At 42.3% G+C, this 18,205-nt stretch overlaps 2 protein-coding genes across 2 annotated transcripts in view; one reads left to right on the top strand and one right to left on the bottom strand.

Moving 5' to 3' along the window:
• Positions 1-18,205, bottom strand: part of arrdc1b (arrestin domain containing 1b) — a 59,067-nt gene that overhangs the window by 34,871 nt on the left and 5,991 nt on the right. The gene's annotated exons all lie outside the window — the stretch shown is intronic.
• On the top strand, positions 1,260-4,233 carry LOC309711342 (uncharacterized protein). Its single transcript, XM_082541609.1, has 2 exons — positions 1,260-1,582; positions 1,898-4,233. The coding sequence occupies exons 1-2, from the start codon at positions 1,501-1,503 to the stop codon at positions 2,287-2,289; spliced, it is 474 nt and encodes a 157-aa protein (XP_082397735.1). The 5' UTR covers positions 1,260-1,500; the 3' UTR covers positions 2,290-4,233.

Below are 18,205 nucleotides of genomic sequence, written 5' to 3'. Positions count from 1 at the left end.
ATAACACTGCTAGAAGAAAAACGATGGTGAGAGTCTAGGCAGGCAGCTTGTTTCAGCTCTCTCTCTAAAACAAACCGGAGGTGGATGGGAACAGGTGAACAGATCACCCTAATTCACAATTTAGTTTGTTGATCAGATGTTTGCAGCAGTGCTCTTTACTCTGCCTCTTTGCTGTACTAGATATTAAAAAGTGAGAGAAAAAAATCTTCTTGATATATCCCTGAAAACCTCTAAAGCTTTTTGTTAAAATCCTTCCATTTTCTTGACAAACTCCAGAAGTCACAGCCTCTTAACCGCAGTGCAACCCAGTAATCTGATGCTACAGTTATACTGTCATTAAATCTTTAAACGCTCCAAACAATTAGTCCCTCTCACTTTTCTGTCGTCTCCCATCTAATGCTTTCCGGTGAGAGATGTCAAATAGAGCCACCTGATCTTACAAGCTCTTACTCCCAACTGTAAGGGAATCCCCTGCAGCAGAACAGAGCTGCAAGACCGGGCAAAAATGTTGCAGGGCTGCTCCAGTGAGACTAAGATCAAAGCAATGCACAGTCTGTTATCACGGCATCTGATTACACCTTTATCAGGGAGTTTTCACTCACCTATGTAATGGGAAAGGTATTGCTGTCCGTCTCAAATTTGTTCTGTTTACCGCAGTTATGTCTGTGTGTGTGTGTGTGTGTGTGTGTGTGTGTGTGTGTGTGTGTGTGTGTGTGTGTGTGCGCGTTTGAGTTTCCTCAACACACCAATCCCTGCCTATGTTTGCATGCACGTGTAAGAGGCTTATCCCTGAAAAAGTTACATCACAAAACTAGAAAACCTGTAATCTCTGCTCTGTAATCCTCGTCCCCAGGTTACCCACAAACTTTCCATCTATCACAACCATAACAGACACTCTTCTGTGTTTTGGCTTCCAGAGCAACAAAAATGTTAACGATGCTTGCACAAGTGGAAGCTGGATTATCTTTGAATGGCATCTGGCAAAAATGATATTAATCACTTTTATTTCATTGTGTTGACAGCTGTATGAGGTTTTCTGTTGGATTTAAATGTGCAAACACTGCCTCTCTACCAGCTTAGGATGAGTTTTGATGGTATCTGTGTCAGCAGGGAGCTACATTTAACCATCCGCTATTCCCGCATGACAGCAGTGTCCTCAGTTGACCGGATCGCATTTTACAGCATGGCTCCAGATGCAAAGTCTGTCTCAAAGTTTTGTCTTGAAACAAGGTTTATCTTGAAACTAAAAAGGAAGGGAACGGTAAGTGACGGAAGTGATGTTGTAGGTGACGTCAGACGCCGGAGATTTTGGCGGAGAAAAAGCAAATGGTAGCATAGAGTTTAACAAAGGTTTTCCAAGCTTCAGTATTACCAAATATACTAATCAATTGTCATATAACTAACAACATCTGTTTTATCATCTCTAACACCCTGGAGGACAACGGGGAGAGTTTAGACGCTCTCCAAGATTACATCGACCGCTGTTTTCAAGATTTAGTAATGCATAAGGCCCAGAGTGCATCTTCCCCGGCCAAAATCGAGACGCCGTCATCGAAGAGAAGTCGCCAGGCAGACTCCCCCGGTACAACATCGCCTGCCGGCAAAGACATCGCAGAAATCCTGGAGTCAATCGACAAGCGATTGTCCAGTTTCGATGCGAGGCTGTCCCTGGTGGAGATTTTACACCGGGAATTTAAATCTCTGAGAGAATCCCTGGAATTCAGCCAGCGGCAGGTGGAAACGCTTGCCGCTGAAAATGCCACGCTACGGGAGTCGGTTAAATCTCTCACCGATAACGTGACCCAGCTAAACATTGAAAATAAAAAAATAAAAGAGTCCGTTATCGATCTACAAGCCCGTAGCATGAGAGATAATCTTGTGTTTTCTGGTATTCCAGAAACTGCCGGAGAGGACGCAGAGGCAACGGTGAAAAACTTCATTAAAATCCACCTGAAGCTGCCGGAGGACACCGTAAAGAACATCGACTTCGATAGAGTACATCGCTTGGGGGGCGTGCGGTCGCGGACCGGGAGACCACGGCCTATTGTGGCCAAATTCAGTCAATTCAAACAGAAGGAACAGGTGAAGAGTCGCGGCAGAGAGCTGAAAGGAACGGACTTCAGCGTGAACGACCAGTTCCCCAAAGAGATCCTGGAACGACGCAAGGTCCTGTTCCCAGTTCGACGTAGCTTCATCCAGAAAGGCTCCCGTGCTGTCATCGCCGTGGACCGGCTCTACGTGGACGGACAGCTTTACCGCGACCCCGGCACCACACCATGGTTATATTGACTGCACTCCAGATAAGAACCCGCTACACTCTTTTCTTATTCATTCACACTCTCTCCTTTAACATGAGTTTAAGCTAGTAATATCAATATGATGTCATAGCAGATATAACACCGTCACCCTCCGTCATTGCTTTAATTGGAATGTTTCCGTTTCGTTTCTTTTTTTTTTGTTGTCGCTCACAGTTCATGTGGTTTCTTTCTTTCTCTTGTCTTTCACTGCTGTGGTCACCTACTTCCCCACTCACCTACAAACAACACCCTCTATTTCTCCATATTTTCACAACACGATCACGCAAACACATCAGCTCAACGGCAGCACATTCACAACAGCCTCACAGCACGCACAGACTTGCAGGACACATAAGCAAGCCACGCTTGTTCATATTAGTGAATATTCACACACATAGTCAGACTTATGGAGTCTCTCACCACACTTCTTTTTCTCTTTCTATTTACAAACAAGGGATGTTTCCATATTCTCTCCACCTGTCTAAACGAAACACCCAGCATACATCATTAGACATACACGCACAATTAAGGGCATGCTGAGGTTTGTCACATGGAATGTAAATGGAGCTGGCACCAGAGGAAAGAGGTTAAAAATATTTAACCAGCTTAAAAAACTACAGGCAGATGTTGTTTTATTACAAGAAACTCACAGACCTGTCACAGGTTTAAATGAACTTAAAACACCTGAGTTTCCTAACGTGTTTGCAGCCGGTTATAATTCTAGACAACGGGGAGTAGCAATTTTAATACATAAAAATGTTAATTTTACAGTACTCGATACAGTTATAGATCCAGAGGGTAGATTTCTAATTATTAAACTATCAATATTGAACAAAAAACTATGTATTGTTAGTATATATGGTCCAAATGTTGATGAACCCTCATTCTTCCACGGTTTTTTTAGTGCACTCTCTGAACACCTTGATTGCACACTCATTCTTGGCGGTGACCTCAACCTTGGACTAAATGAAGAAATGGATAGGCTCAACACAACAGGAACTCAGCGTAATTGGCAGTCCACAAATATAATCAAACAGTATATGAACGACTTTGGTCTTTGCGATGCATGGCGCTCTCTTCACCCCACCAGTAAGGAATATACTTTTTTTCTCGCATGTTCATCACTCTTACTCTCGTCTGGATTATTTTTTGGTCAGCAGCTCACTGCTGAGTGACATTTCAGACACTGAGATTCATCCTATAGCTGTCAGCGATCATGCTCCTGTATCTTTAACACTAATGCACAAGAATAATACTACGCCAAGTAAAAACTGGAGATTTAATATATCACTACTTAAAGATGAAGACTTTATTAAATACTTTAAAAAGGAATGGACTTCATATTTAGACTTTAATGACACTCCCGGAATATCTGCTTCTGTTCTATGGGAAGCAGGGAAAGCTGTGATGAGAGGTAAAATAATTTCTTTCTCATCACACAAAAAGAAAGAAGAAAACAAAAATATTCAGGAATTAGAAAAAAACATCAAATCACTAGAAGAAGCCTACGCGTCCCACCAAGATCAGGAAACATTGAACAAAATATGCAAAACAAAACTAGAATTAAATGAAACTATTAATAAAAAAACACAATTCCTTATACAAAGACTTCGCTTGCAGAATTTTGAACACAGTAACAAATCAGGTCGATTTCTAGCTAACCAGCTAAAAATAAATAAAGAAAAAATAACTATATGTGCTGCTAAAGATTTATCGGGGAACACAATATATGATCCTGGAAGAATAAACAACATTTTTAGGGATTTCTATGAAACTTTATACTCACCACAAATAAACCCATCTAAAAATGAAATTGATCTGTTTCTTGACAACGTAACTCTTCCAAAATTACTAGACAGTCAAGCAATGGAACTGGATTCGCCACTGACGCCAAGTGAACTCCAGGAAGCCCTGATAAGTATGCCTAATAAGGCTCCAGGTCCAGACGGCTTCCCTGCAGAATTCTACAAAGAATTCTGGACAATTTTGGCACCAGTATTCAACAGCATGTTGCAGGAAATCGAGGAAAAGGGCAGACTACCACCAAATATGAATTCTGCCAACATTAGTCTCCTGCTAAAACCAGGCAAAGACCTTTATTTCCCTCAAGCTATCGTCCAATTTCTCTTTTAAATGTAGACCTTAAAATAATCTGCAAAGCTCTCTCAAAGAGATTAGAGAAAATGACCCCCCTCTTAATTCATCCTGACCAAACTGGTTTCATAAAAGGTCGGCACTCCTCAACAAACACTCGTAGATTACTTAATTTAGTAGACTACTCATACGATAAAAACATCGAAACCATAATATTATCTCTAGATGCAGAAAAAGCATTTGACAGAGTTAATTGGAAATTTTTATTCGCAACTTTACACAAATTTGGTTTTGGAAACTCTTTCATAAACTGGATAAGAATATTATACAATTCCCCAACGGCTCGTATCAGAACAAATGACCAGACATCCTCCAGCTTCTGTCTCCTGAGGGGCACCAGACAGGGATGCCCACTCTCCCCTTCACTTTTTGCAATTTTTATCGAACCTCTAGCAGCAGCATTTAGACAGGCTACAACAATTAAGGGCATAAAATGTAAGAACATAGAACATAAAATCAGTCTCTATGCGGATGATGTGTTGCTTTTTCTGCAAAACACACAAACCAACCTCTCTGAGGTAATTACTTTAATAAACTGGTTTTCAAGAGTTTCAGATTATTCAATTAACTGGCCAAAATCTACAGTTCTCCCCATTAACTGCTCCTTCCATAATTCTTCCTCTGCCCCACTGCAATCCGGAAATATTAAATATTTAGGTATTAATGTCTCTCCTAAGCTTTCAGACTTAACTAAACTAAACCACATCCCACTTCTAAAGAAAGTAGAAGGCGATCTGACTAGATGGAAATCTTTACCCATATCACTCATGGGAAGGGTCGCCACTATAAAAATGATGATCTTGCCAAAAATAAATTACTTATTTTTGATGATCCCTAACAAACCATCACAAGATTGGTTCAGATCTCTGGATTCATATATTTCCAAATTCCTTTGGAAAGATAAACCCCTGCGTATTAGCTTAAAAACGCTACAAAGAACCAAGGATAGAGGAGGATTAGATCTGCCTAATTTTCACCAATACTTCTTAGCCAACAGGCTTCAGTTCATCTCAGAATGGTTAAAACATACCTTCTTAGTTGAGCCCTGGCTAGATGTTGAACAGGCACTATGCAAGGATCTAGAGATTTCAGACCTACCATTTATTAGCTCAAACATCAAAAGACATGAATGCTTTAAAAGTATCAACATCAGCTTTTCTCTAACAGCATGGTGGGAGTTTCTAAAAATAACGGAGTCTTCATTAATCCCATGCAAACGTACACCTATCTGGAATAACCCTGACATATTACAAAACAATAATATGATTAATTTCCCAGAATGGAGTTGTAAAGGAATTAAATACTTAGAACATATATTAGAGGGAACAGAATTTATTCCATTTGACAGACTAGTTGAACAATATGGGATCAACAAGACAAGGTTTTTAGAATATCAACAAATTAAATCCATAGTAAAAAAGAAATTTAACCTCAGTCAAGTTGAATTACAAACACCACTAAGTGCGGCACATTTTCTTACTCTTAAATCCCCCAAATTATTATCTAAAATATACAGAACACTTTCTAAATTAGATGAATCAATATCCCTTCCTACTGCAAAGTGGGAAGCAGATTTATCAGTCAACCTAGACCAAAACTTCTGGTCTCAGATTTGCTTAAAAACTTTTAAATTAATTAAAAATCCCAGTCTGCAATTAATACAATACAAAATACTTCATAGAGTGCACTATACAGGTCATCGGATGTTCAAGATGGGCTTTACATCTTCCAACAACTGCTCACACTGTCAAGGCAATACACCAGACAATTACATCCACGCTCTTTGGTTCTGTCCACCAGTGCAAAAGTTTTGGCGCGAGATATGTGAAGACTTATCAAAATGTCTGAAATGTAACATTCCAACTTCCCCCTTAGTGTGTCTACTGGGCAGCTTAGATAATGTCACTTCAGAAAAGAATATAGCCCATATGATCTTCACTGCCCTATGCATAGCCAAGAAAACAGTCCTCATGAACTGGAAAAATAAAAATAATCTTAATTCTAACCAATATAGAAATTATCTATTAGATTACATTAGTCTTGACACAGCCTCTGCCACCACATTAGATCAATTGCTCTGGGCCCCTTTTATCAGCTCCATCACCTAGTGGGGGTGGGGGGTCATAGTTTGGTCCCGCCTTCACTGTTGTGATTGGTGAGGGGGTAGGGACAGGCTTAGGGCGTCGGGGGGTTCCCCGGAGGCATCTTCCTTGGGGGGCTCAACCCGGGGTAGCGGTCACGTCCGGTTGGGGGCTCTGTTGGCTCTCAGGTGACTGTTTCCTCGCGGCTGCGTGCAGCGGGGCTAGGGGAGGGTCTGTGCTGACGGACGTGGGTTACTGACCTGGCAACCTGGCTGCCCCTGGGTGGGTCCGGGATGGGCGTGAGGTTCTGGGGGCGCTCCGTCTCTGGGCTGGGGCCCGGGCCGGGCCTCGGGGGCTTGGGTCCTGGTTGGTGTGTTGCCGGGGTTGTGGGCGGGTGGGTGCATGGGGGCCCGGCCCTGGAGCAGGGTGCCGCCGGTGCGTCGAGCCGCCTGGGGGGCTCTTCAACTGGTGGGGGGGATGGTCACATCTTGCAGGAGCTTTCTTCTCTTCAGGAACTCTCTGCAGGAGGGGGAGATACAAGAGAGGTGGAGGAAGATCTCAGCCTGGGCGTTTACCGTCTTATGTAGTCTGGAAGATGTGTGGATGGTGGGGTGGGTGCAGTTTTCTCTGTGGTGGGGTTGGGTGGACTGTCCAGGGCTCTGTGGAGCCGGGGGGCGCTACTGCACTGGGCCCCGGTCTGATGGGCCTGGGCCCCCCTTCCCTGGCGGGTCGCGGAGGGTGGGAGTGCCTACTGGGGTCAGCGGGGGAGCTGGCCCCAGGGAGGGGTTACCTGCCCCTCCCTTCCTTCCCTCCCCATCTCCAGCTGCCTCCCTCTTCCCGCTCCTCCACAACCACCCACACATGCAGGGCCTTGGAGTGGAGGTATGTCACCAGGGTGCAGAGGAGGCTACCCCCCCCCCCCCTGTCCCCTTCTGGCTGCCTCTGCCTCAATTTTATCCCACAACTTAGACATTCACATTATTCACACTCTCATTACACATACATATAGGATCTTGGGGGTGGGCACAATCACGGAGTCCAAATCACCATCAGGGTGTATACCTCACCCCTGACATCGTTGCCCACCTCTCAATTTTAAATACACTTAGTCATTGAGGGCTAGCAGGAGGGACTATGCGCTTACCTGCTGCTCCTTGGCAGGTAGCTCCATGCCCTCCTGGGTTTTAATTGCACCTTAGAACACATATGCATCAACACTACAATGAGCGGGTGGAGGGAGGTTTGGAGTCTTCTCCCACCCCCATTCTCTGCGGCCTGCTGGAGCGGGAGGGCTAGTAGGAGGAGTTGGCCGTCCGACTGCGGTCTGGGGTGTGGGGCCTCCCTGCTGCTGCGGAGTCGGGGTGGTCTGCCTCTCCCCACCGCAGGGAAAAGGGTAACACCACCTGGGTCTGGGTGCAATTCCCCCCTCCAGGGGCAAGGGTACCTAGACCCGGTTTGTAGAGTACGCTTGGGGAGTGTGATTGTGTGTACAGCGTCTCTTTATGTCTGTCTCCACGTTGGTTGAGTGTGGAGTGAGTGCATATGAGAGCATGAGGGTGGGAATGGATGTTTGTGTCTGTGTGTGCCTGTATGTCTGTGTCTATATGTCAGGTTGGGTATCAGACGCCACCTCTCTGGGGACACCTCAGGCCCTCCAAGGTTTGGAGGCCTATCTCCACCCACCACCACTTCCCCTGCCGGTGGCGGACTCCCTCAGGTGTCGGTGTGTTGGTGGTTCTTTGTGTCTGGGGGTGGGCGTCCGGGTACACACCGGCTCACTCCTTGGCGGCCGCTTGTCGGGGCCTGGGGCCTGGGGCTCGCTCGGGCCCCTTTGGAGGTGGGGTGCCCCCGGCCTCTCGGCCTGGGGCTCGGTCACTCAGGCGCAGCTGGGGGCCGGCGGAGCTCACGGGCGCGTCACTGCAACTCCCCCTGACTTCTGCTCCGCGGCTGCTGGGCGAGCCCTCATCTGGGACTCTCCTCAGCTCTTACTGGAACAGTGGCGCGGCTGCCCCTCTGTTGGTCTTCCATGGTCTCTTGTGTTCTGGGGGCCTCTGGATGTCTGGAGTTTTGATCTCCTCCATACCCGCTTCACACCCTGGAGGACGGGGCTGTGGCCCCCCCACACTCCCTAGCAGATCATTACATGGAGAAACCTTTGGAATGCAAGCATGCTGATCCACACAGGTATGCACACATGGGTATTCACAGACGAGGACTAAAGCTTTCTTGGCTGCTGCCTCAAAGCACACTGTGCGCTGTCTATCTTGCGTGCTGCACAATATCATTTATTATTTAGTAAATATTGATATCTATGACTAGCTAGTTTATTGTGATGGTGCTTTGTTTTCTCTATTATTATGTTGCTCTTTGTTGTTTGCTGTCTCCTCTGTTTGTTTTTTTTGTTTGTTTTTTTTTTTTTCTCCATACAGGTGACCCAGGAGTTCTTTTTTTTTTTTCTCTCTCTTCCCCCCCTTCTCACCGTCTCTTCTCCCCTTTGGTTTTCTTTCTTTCTCTCCCCCTCTTTCTCTCATTCATTCCCCCTGTCCTATTTATTAAAAAAAAAAAAAAAAAAAAAATGACAAAGGATGAACTGAAGCTCTGCCATCACGTAATGTCGCATACTGCTGTTTCTGATGTCATTTAGAAAAAGAAAAAAAAAAGAAAAAAAAGAAAAGAAACTAAAAACAGCACTTTAAGATCAGGATATTTTAGTTGTTTAATGAAATGAATTTTTTCTAACTTCATCATCTGGCTGCAATGAACCACAGAAAACTTAAAGAGATTAGACACGTCATCACACATCTGTAGTCATTACAGAGGGTTTTAATTAAAGTTGTACTGCACTGTTTTTTTAATCCAGGTGCTTGGTTTAGGGCAGTGGTTCTGTGGCATGGACTTTTACATGGACCTTAAAACAATAATTCAAAACCAATTATTTTTTTTTTTTAATGACTGGGAGATAAGAATTTAAGTTTCTGAAACAGAGAAGAAAAAGCTCGAGGACCCTCTCTTTACACAAATATTGACTCGGCCCCAACCTTAAAGCATTACCTTTGATGGCGTGATTAGTCATTTAGTATCAGCCAACACCAGGAGTGACCTTCGGACCCTGTTCAACACCTCTTAAGGGACCATTGGAGTTAATCACACAAAGTCAGCTGACCGCTGTGGATGTGTTTGAGCTGCTGCTATAGTTACTTTATTTGCAGACACAACAGAGGCAGCTTTCTCAGTGGTCCCATTCAGAGGTTTTTGGTCGTTTCTAACATTTTTCAGGGAAAGCTTAACACCTACTATTACTGAAAGCCAATACAGAGCTGGGTAAGGCTTGTGTTGTATCACTTGGGTGTGGTTAAACACTGACAAGAAAGAAGAAGAAATACATTTGAGCTACAAACCATCCTGCCATGCACACTTTTTCTCACACCCCTATAAATTATATAAATGCCTATCAACCATAGCTATATATATAGATATTTGAAATTGCACAATTATTTTAAATGAAGGAAAGCAGAACATCTCTGTTCAAGTACCGAATGTCCTGATGTGAAGAAAGCAATGGAAAAGCAACAGGGTGAAAAATATTTTCCCAAAGATGTGGTAATAATTACACCTTACAGCATTTCCAGTCAACTCGTTACCTGAATAATATTTACAAGCGGCAACATGGCTAATTTCTATATGCAAAACAAGCACATGGATAATTAGCTAATCATTTCCTAATTATTGTTACAACTATTCATCCAAAATTCTGGCATCATCATGAAAAATGCTGTCAATTAAATGGAAAAACCTGATTAACAAACCACAAGTGTCTCTGCTGATCTGTCTGTTTGTCAACCATGACTGTCATGCAGTGCTATGCAGAGAGAGGAGATACTTAAGGTATCATTTGACATCTAAATTCTGAAAATTCAGCACTGTAGGCAGCGTACAGAGGGAGTAATTCTTCCAGAAAGGAAGGGGGCAGCATACTGTGACAAATATACTAGTTTATTCTTACATACTGAAGAAGAAGAAGTCGGAAGGCAACAAGGACAGGAAAAACTAAAAATAGCACAGCAAAAACCAAACTTTGTTCCACAGGGTAAAATGTTTGTAACTTACATTAAATGTTGGTGCTAACATAATGCCACAGAAACATTAGTAGACAACTCATCAACCATCCTAACAGTTTGTGTTTTATTTCATTTTGTGACTTGTCAACCAAATATAAGGTTTTAAATAAATGATGTGCCAACATGTCAGTGTTTAAAGACAAACCTATAATACAGGAATTAAATAAGTTCATGTTAAATTAATATTAAATATTGCATCAAATGTAAAGGAGTTAATGTCTAAGTACGTGGGATGATAATCTTGGACAGCTACCTAGGGATGGGTATCGGTATCCGGTGCCATGATGGCACGGTTCTGTCATAAATGGTAGTAACCAGACCGAAAAGCAGCGCACATTTCGGTGCTTTTTTTTCCTGAGATGTGATACACTTTGGATTCCAGCCAATCATTTTGCCTTTCCGAGGATAGTAGGCGGGCCCAGGTACATACGTTCTTTTAGAGCAGAGTTACAGATTAAAAACGCCCAAGGCGAAGTGGTCAAAGTCTGGCTGTACTTCACAGCAAAATATGCAAACTCAGCAGCCTGCAACAAGTGCTTTAAGCTGATACTGTCAAAGGAGGTAACACCTCGAATCTGATGAAACACCTGGCAACGCATAGCGTTTTTTTAAAAGCCGAGAAATGCACCGTATTTGATAGCTTGCTGCGAGACCTCACACCAAGCACATCTTCTGCGGGTGGGTTGCCTGTTATTGGTCCCGGAGTTAGCAACATCCCCCAAGAACCCGAAGAGGAGAGTCCTGGCCCCTAGCCCTGCCAGTGTAGCAGAAATGATGACAGGTGATGATGGCAGCAGCAGCTGTTCTTCTCTGCGTGAGTAGCTTAATGTTGTCCATGTGTAATTTATGTTGAGTAGGCTAACCACGTTATTACATTAATGCACGTAAGGTGAACTAGCAAACACCTCGTAGTTACATGCGGCTGTCCTCTTGTTTGATGGCAGATACTCCCTTCACCCTGGCCAAAAAAGCTAAAATGACCAAAGAAAAAGAGGGATACAGTTAAACATGAGAGGTTTTTGGAAAAAGTTTGTGTTCTTCATTCTTTAAGCACCGGTTCGAGCACTGTTTAAGCACCGTTTCAAAAGTACCGGCTTGGTACTGGTATCGGATAAAACCTAAACGATACCCATCCCTACAGCTACCTATATAGCACTTTTTAAACTCTATTTGAGCACTCAAAGCACTCTCTTACCACAAACGTTTTTCACACACATATTCATATAAGTACTTTATTTTTTTTAACCCACTCTGTTCACACAGAGTTCAGTATCTTGCCCAAGGATTCTTCAGCATGTACAATAGAGGAGCCACGTCCACCTCGTATTCATTGATATAAAATTGGGTATTGAGAAACATGTAATTCTGTGGCTAAGTTTCTACTAATACAATGGCAGGTCTGTGCTAAATCCCCGCACTTCAGTTTTACAGCACTTCTCATGCCTTGTTCTCTTGTTTTAAACCACTGATATGGCGGCAGACCATTTATGATGTAATCAGTTTCTGAAGCACAACCAAAGATTTCCCAACTTTTTAGATTAGATCAATTTTATTCATCCAATGTCAATTAAACATTTACTGATGGCAGTTACAAATAACCATTGGTGACAAAAGCTAAATATGTTGCAATCTCATCTTAAAGATGAAGTGGCTACCAGCAGAAACAAAGGATACCTCTGGATTACATATGACCCAGATTCAAATACATCAGGTGGTGACCCACACAAACAAGGACTTGAATGTCCACTAGCAACCAACTTTCACCTACAAAGCGATGGGCTAAGAGTGGGTATATTATTAAGGTTAATCTCATTAAGTGAAAATTGATGTGATGTGATGTCTTTTAGACCCCATTCCTACAAAACTGCTCAAAGAAGTCATGCCATTAATTAATTCTTCGATCTTAAATATGATCAACCTATCTCTAATAATCGGCTATGTACCACAGGCCTTCAAGCTGGCTGTAGTTAAACCTTTACTCAAAAAGCCATCTCTAGACCCAGCAGTCTTAGCTAATTATAGGCCAATCTCCAACCTTCCTTTCATATCAAAAATCCTTGAAAGAGTAGTTGTCAAACAGCTAGCCAGTGTTGGGGAGTAACGAAATACATGTACCGCCGTTACGTATTTAAAATACAAAATATGAGTAACTGTATTCCGTTACAGTTACCGTTTAAAAAGGTGGTATTTAGAATACAGTTACTTTGTTGAAATAAATGGATTACACGGCGGTACTTTCCTGTTTCATATTGTGGCGGGTCAGGACTGTTTGGGTTTTGTTTGACAGCAACGTTCTGTTGTTCCAGGTGGCAGCATTACGGTTGCCATGGTTACAGGGTGACGCTCTTTCTCTGCGTGTTTCTTGGGTGAGAGAGCGGCTTTTTGTTGTTGTTGTGCTAAGCTAATAGGCAGAATGCTACATGCTCTAAAGAATGTAGCCTCATGGGCAGTGTAGTCCGTGCTGCAGGGAGAATGGACTGCCATACCCGTTATGTGTCTGTGAGCGCGAGGAGGGAGAAAAAGGAGAGTGGAAAAGTACGAGTTAACATCGAGCAGAAACAGGAGCTGGAAGCATGTAAATATAATAATAACCACTGCAGCCAAGAAGAATGCCTGACGAGCCCAGTTGTAAGTAAGCTATTAAGACTCGATTGTACGCTGTGTTCGTGTTTTCCTTCAAAACAATAAGTTCCGTTGGAGCAGCCTTTCAACGCCTCTCTCTGTCTCTCGCTAGAAAAGTTGACCCAGACAACAAGGTAAAGCTAGTTTTCGGCTACGAGCCCGACAGGGAACCAGACGTATTAGCCAGAGGTCCCTTTAATATGGTTCGGAGCCGCAGACCTTCAGTAACAGTAATAAATCACAGCAATAGTACATTCACGTAGTTGTAAAAAGCATGATAATATATTAAGTAATCCAAAGTATTCAGAATACGTTACTCTCATTGAGTAACGTAACGGAATACGTTACAGAATACATTTTGGGGCATGTATTCTGTAATCTGTAATGGAATACATTTTAAAAGTAACCTTCCCAACACTGCAGCTAACAGATCATCTGCAGAGGAATGGCTTATTTGAAGAGTTTCAGTCAGGTTTCAGAGCTCATCACAGCACAGAAACAGCTTTAGTGAAGGTTACAAATGATCCTCTTATGGCCTCTGACAGTGGACCCATCTCTGTGCTTGTCCTGCTAGACCTCAGTGCAGCGTTCGATACTGTCGACCATAATATTCTATTAGCGTGATTAGAACATGCTGTAGGTATTACAGGTACTGCACTGCAGTGGTTTGTATCATATCTATCTAATAGACTCCAATTAGTGCATGTAAATGGAGAGTCCTCTTCACACACTGAGGTTAATTATGGAGTCCCACAGGGTTCAGTGCTAGGACCAATTCTGTTTACATTATACATGCTTCCCTTAGGCAGTATCATTAGAAGACATAGCATACATTTTCACTGCTATGCAGATGACACCCGGCTCTATCTATCTGTGAAGCGAGATAACACACACCAATTAGTTAAACTGCAGGAATGTCTTAAAGACATAAAGACCTGGATGGCCGCTAACTTTCTGCTTCTTAATTCAGATAAAACTGAAGTTATTGTACTCGGCCCTGAAAATCTTAGAAATATGGTATCTAACCAGATTCTTACTCGGGATGGCATTACCTTGGCCTCCAGTAACGCTGTGAGGAACCTTGGAGTCATTTTTGACCAGGATATGTCCTTCAACGCACATATTAAACAAATATGTAGGACTGCGTTCTTCCATTTGCGCAACATCTCTAAAGGTAGAAATATCCTGTCTCAGAGTGACGCTGAAAAAAACTAGTTCATGCATTTATTACTTCCAGGCTGGACTACTGTAATTCATTATTATCAGGATGTCCAAAAAACTCGCTGAAAAGCCTTCAGTTAATCCAAAATGCTGCAGCAAGAGTACTGACAGGGACTAGAAAGAGAGAGCATATTTCTCCTGTTTTGACTTCCCTTCATTGGCTTCCTGTTAAATCCAGAATTGAATTCAAAATCCTGCTCCTCACATACAAGGTCTTAAATAATCAGGCCCCATCTTATCTTAATGACCTTGTAGTACCATATCACCCTATTAGAGCACTTCGCTCTCGCACTGCAGGCCTACTTGTTGTTCCTAGAGTATTTAAAAGTAGAATGGGAGGGAGAGCCTTCAGTTTTCAGGCCCCTCTTCTGTGGAACCAGCTTCCAGTTTGGATTCGGGAGACAGACACTATCTCTACTTTTAAGATTAGGCTTAAAACTTTCCTTTTTGCTAAAGCATATAGTTAGGGCTGGACCAGGTGACCCTGAATCCTTAGTTATGCTGCAATAGACGTAGGCTGCCGGGGATTCCCACGATGCATTGAGTTTTTCCTTTCCAGTCCCCTTTCTCACTATGTGTTAATAGACCTCTCTGCATTGAATCATATCTGTTATTAACCTCTGTCTCTCTTCCACAGCATGTCTTTTATCCTGTCTTCCTTCTCTCACCCCAACCGGTCGCAGCAGATGGCCCCGCCCCTCCCTGAGCCTGGTTCTGCCGGAGGTTTCTTCCTGTTAAAAGGGAGTTTTTCCTTCCCACTGTCGCCAAAGTCCTTGCTCATAGGGGGTCATATGATTGTTGGGTTTTTCTCTGTATCTATGAAGCGCCTTGAGGTGACTTTTGTTGTGATTTGGCGCTATATAAATAAAATTGAATTGAATCTTACTACAAACCGCTAAAACTAAAAATCAACTTCTTACCTAACAGCTACTAACTACTCTAGCTTTAGCTTCTTTGCTATCCTGCACTAATTCACATTTTTTTCCACTTCACTTCTGCTCTTTTCAGCTTCTTTTCTTACTGCATAGCACAGGAAGTGGGGCGGCTTTTTAAACATGGGAAGAAGGGAAGTGATCAGGGGTGGGTTTGATGCTTATCAGTGGGTATGACACAGCTGTGGGGCTAGACAGCATGCTGGTTATGGAGGTCAAAATATGTTATAATTACCACAGCTAAGTCTCAGGGCAAAGGGAGCAGCTGGTGCCAAGACCCCCAGCCGGGGGCTCTACTTCTATGGGCACAGTAGTTTGGCTGATGAAGTGTGTCTCAATGCCACCGGCTCACACTGAAGGGCAGCACTCTGAGTCATGAGTCATTCTCTGAGTGATCATGTGTCACGTTATTCGTTTCAGAAAAAAAGAAACCAAAGTTACTGTCAGATGTATTAACAACCCTGCTTTTCTTCAGAGATAAGAGTCATAAAGCATGTGGAAATGTTACAGCTGCCTAGCAACACAAAGAACTCTAGAGAAAACCTGCTTCAAATTTTTAATTTGAATAAGTAACTGGCTAAGAAGAAAACTACTGGAAACAACAAGCAATCTGTCATCCTCAACACTTGGCTTGAACTCGAGAAAACGTACAACCACTGCAACCAATGAATCCAATCCAACTTTAATTATTGAGCACTTTAAAAACAACACGGTTGACCAAAAAATTGTGATAAAAGTTAAAAACTATACATTAAACAGACAAAGAAAGTTAAATAACAATAAAATAAATAAATAATAATGACTACCAGCTAACTCTGGTACTACTCCTAAAACTCCTTGGAAAAAAGGTGTGTTTTTAAAAATGATTGAAAAAACTCAAGTGTTGGTGCCAACCTAATATGGAGGGGCTGCTTATTCCGTAATTTGAGGGCCACAACAGTGAACAGCAAAATGAAAACAAACAAACCAACAAAAAAATTCCATAATTTGCAAAAAACAACTATTCTGGTTCAGATTCTAATAAATCCACACACCCTGAGAAACAATAATACCTTTTCAGACTGTTCTCTTAGAGTAGAGGTATCAACATGAGGCAAGTCAGAAGACTCAGGCCGAGTCACGGGTGTCATTATGTACCAGCGCTGACGATATCTGTCATATTTAAAAATAATTTAATTTAATAATTTAATAATAATAAAGTTAACTGCATTAAAATTGCACATAAAATCATAACTAATCCATGTTTAGGGTTACAGACTCACTCTGAATTTCATTCAGCCCTTTCATTTTTCAGAGACTACACTGCTAAAGCAATAGAGCTGTTCGATATAACGATATATATCGGATGACGATATAAAAACGTCTATCGTTTCATTTTACGCTACCGTTTGTTTCATGGTGTCGCAAAATAAACTGTTTACGGCAATATTTTTTCATTATTTCTTAAAGTTCTCTCTTTCTCTTATATTTAATATAACCACACTACAGACAGACAAGCACTTGTTTTTATGCGTTGTCGTTACCAACAACAATGTTAAAACCACCGCGTGTCTGCTTGTTTATTTTCCACATAAACCTTTCACAATAAAGCTCAAGATCCTGTTGAGACTTTTCAAAATAAACTGAATCACGTGAAAGAGTATGCAGATTATTTACGGATGAGAAGCAAGAAAGAGCCGCCACGTGCTAAAAAATAAACCTTAGACTCAAACGTTAGAACAGGCTTTTCCCTGCAGCATGCCGTGTAATAAATACAAAGAAAACGGCGGCCGTTACAACTTATGTCTAAAAATATATAGTTTCATGCATCAGTTAAAACACTCGACTCCAGCTACATGACGCGCCGCTGGAAACACTTCACGTAAGTCGAGCTGCCCGAGATTCACAGAATTTACAGAGAATGTTACATTTTTGTGATTTAAATCGTTATCGGACGATAGATGTCTTAATATCGGGATATGAGATTTTGGTCATATCGCACAGCCCTATAAAGCAAGATGCTCGCTAAAAGCTTTCACCTTTCTTCTGTTGTTACTTCTCTTCCAATCCAGTAAACCAGACTGAGTCACTCACACAGGTGCAGGTAGACTGGTGTTATTATGCAGACTGCTGAGGAATTATTGTAATTACCGCTTTGTTTTCTGTAGTCACTGTAGTCTGATGCATTTTTGGAATTAAAACAGATATACTGAGACTGACGTCTGGGTCACAGGCAGGAGGAGAAACCCAAATTAGAGAAATGAGAAAAGCCTTGCCACTAACTAAACAGTACAAAATGTATAAAAATTGATATAGTGAAAAATTCATAGTGCCTTTTATTGCATGGAGTTTAAGATATAAGAGTTTACCTGCGTCACCTGATCTTTCACTGAAATCAAAAACCCACTGAAGACTCTGTGACTCCTTCACGCCCCATGGCTTTTCTTTCCCTTAAATTTTCTTAATAAATTCACAGCCAAACGGTTTGATGCTCTATGTACAAGTGAAGACACGCCCAGGATGGAACAAACATGGCTGTAAAACCGAAAGCAATGCCAGAAAAAAAAAAAAAAAAAAAAAGCAGAATTAATCATCTAAGTGTGAGATTGAATGAGTGAAGGAGTGGAACATTTGCTGGCTGTGCAAAAAAGCAGCAGAAATTGCAAACAAAAAAAACGTCACCATGTGATCAACAAAACCACAGTTCTTACAAACAGGATAAAACATGAGTGTGCAAGTGCTTGTGTGTGTGTTCTTGTGGGTACACCATGTGGCGTGCTTTGTTTACACAAAGCCAATGG

This window comes from Aulonocara stuartgranti (genome assembly GCF_965226115.1).
Source record: "Aulonocara stuartgranti genome assembly, chromosome: 7".
NCBI lineage: Eukaryota > Metazoa > Chordata > Actinopteri > Cichliformes > Cichlidae > Aulonocara > Aulonocara stuartgranti.
The sequence above is the reverse complement of the archived record's forward strand: the minus strand, read 5'-3'. Positions and strand labels throughout refer to the sequence as shown.

Excerpts from the sequence above, each read along its gene's own strand:
- LOC309711342 (XM_082541609.1), top strand. The coding sequence starts at position 1,501 with ATGCATAAGGCCCAGAGTGCATCTTCCCCGGCCAAAATCGAGACGCCG. Across the intron at positions 1,583-1,897 it reads TCGCCAGGCAGACTCCCCCG|AAACTGCCGGAGAGGACGCA; the intron begins GTACAACATCGC and ends CTGGTATTCCAG.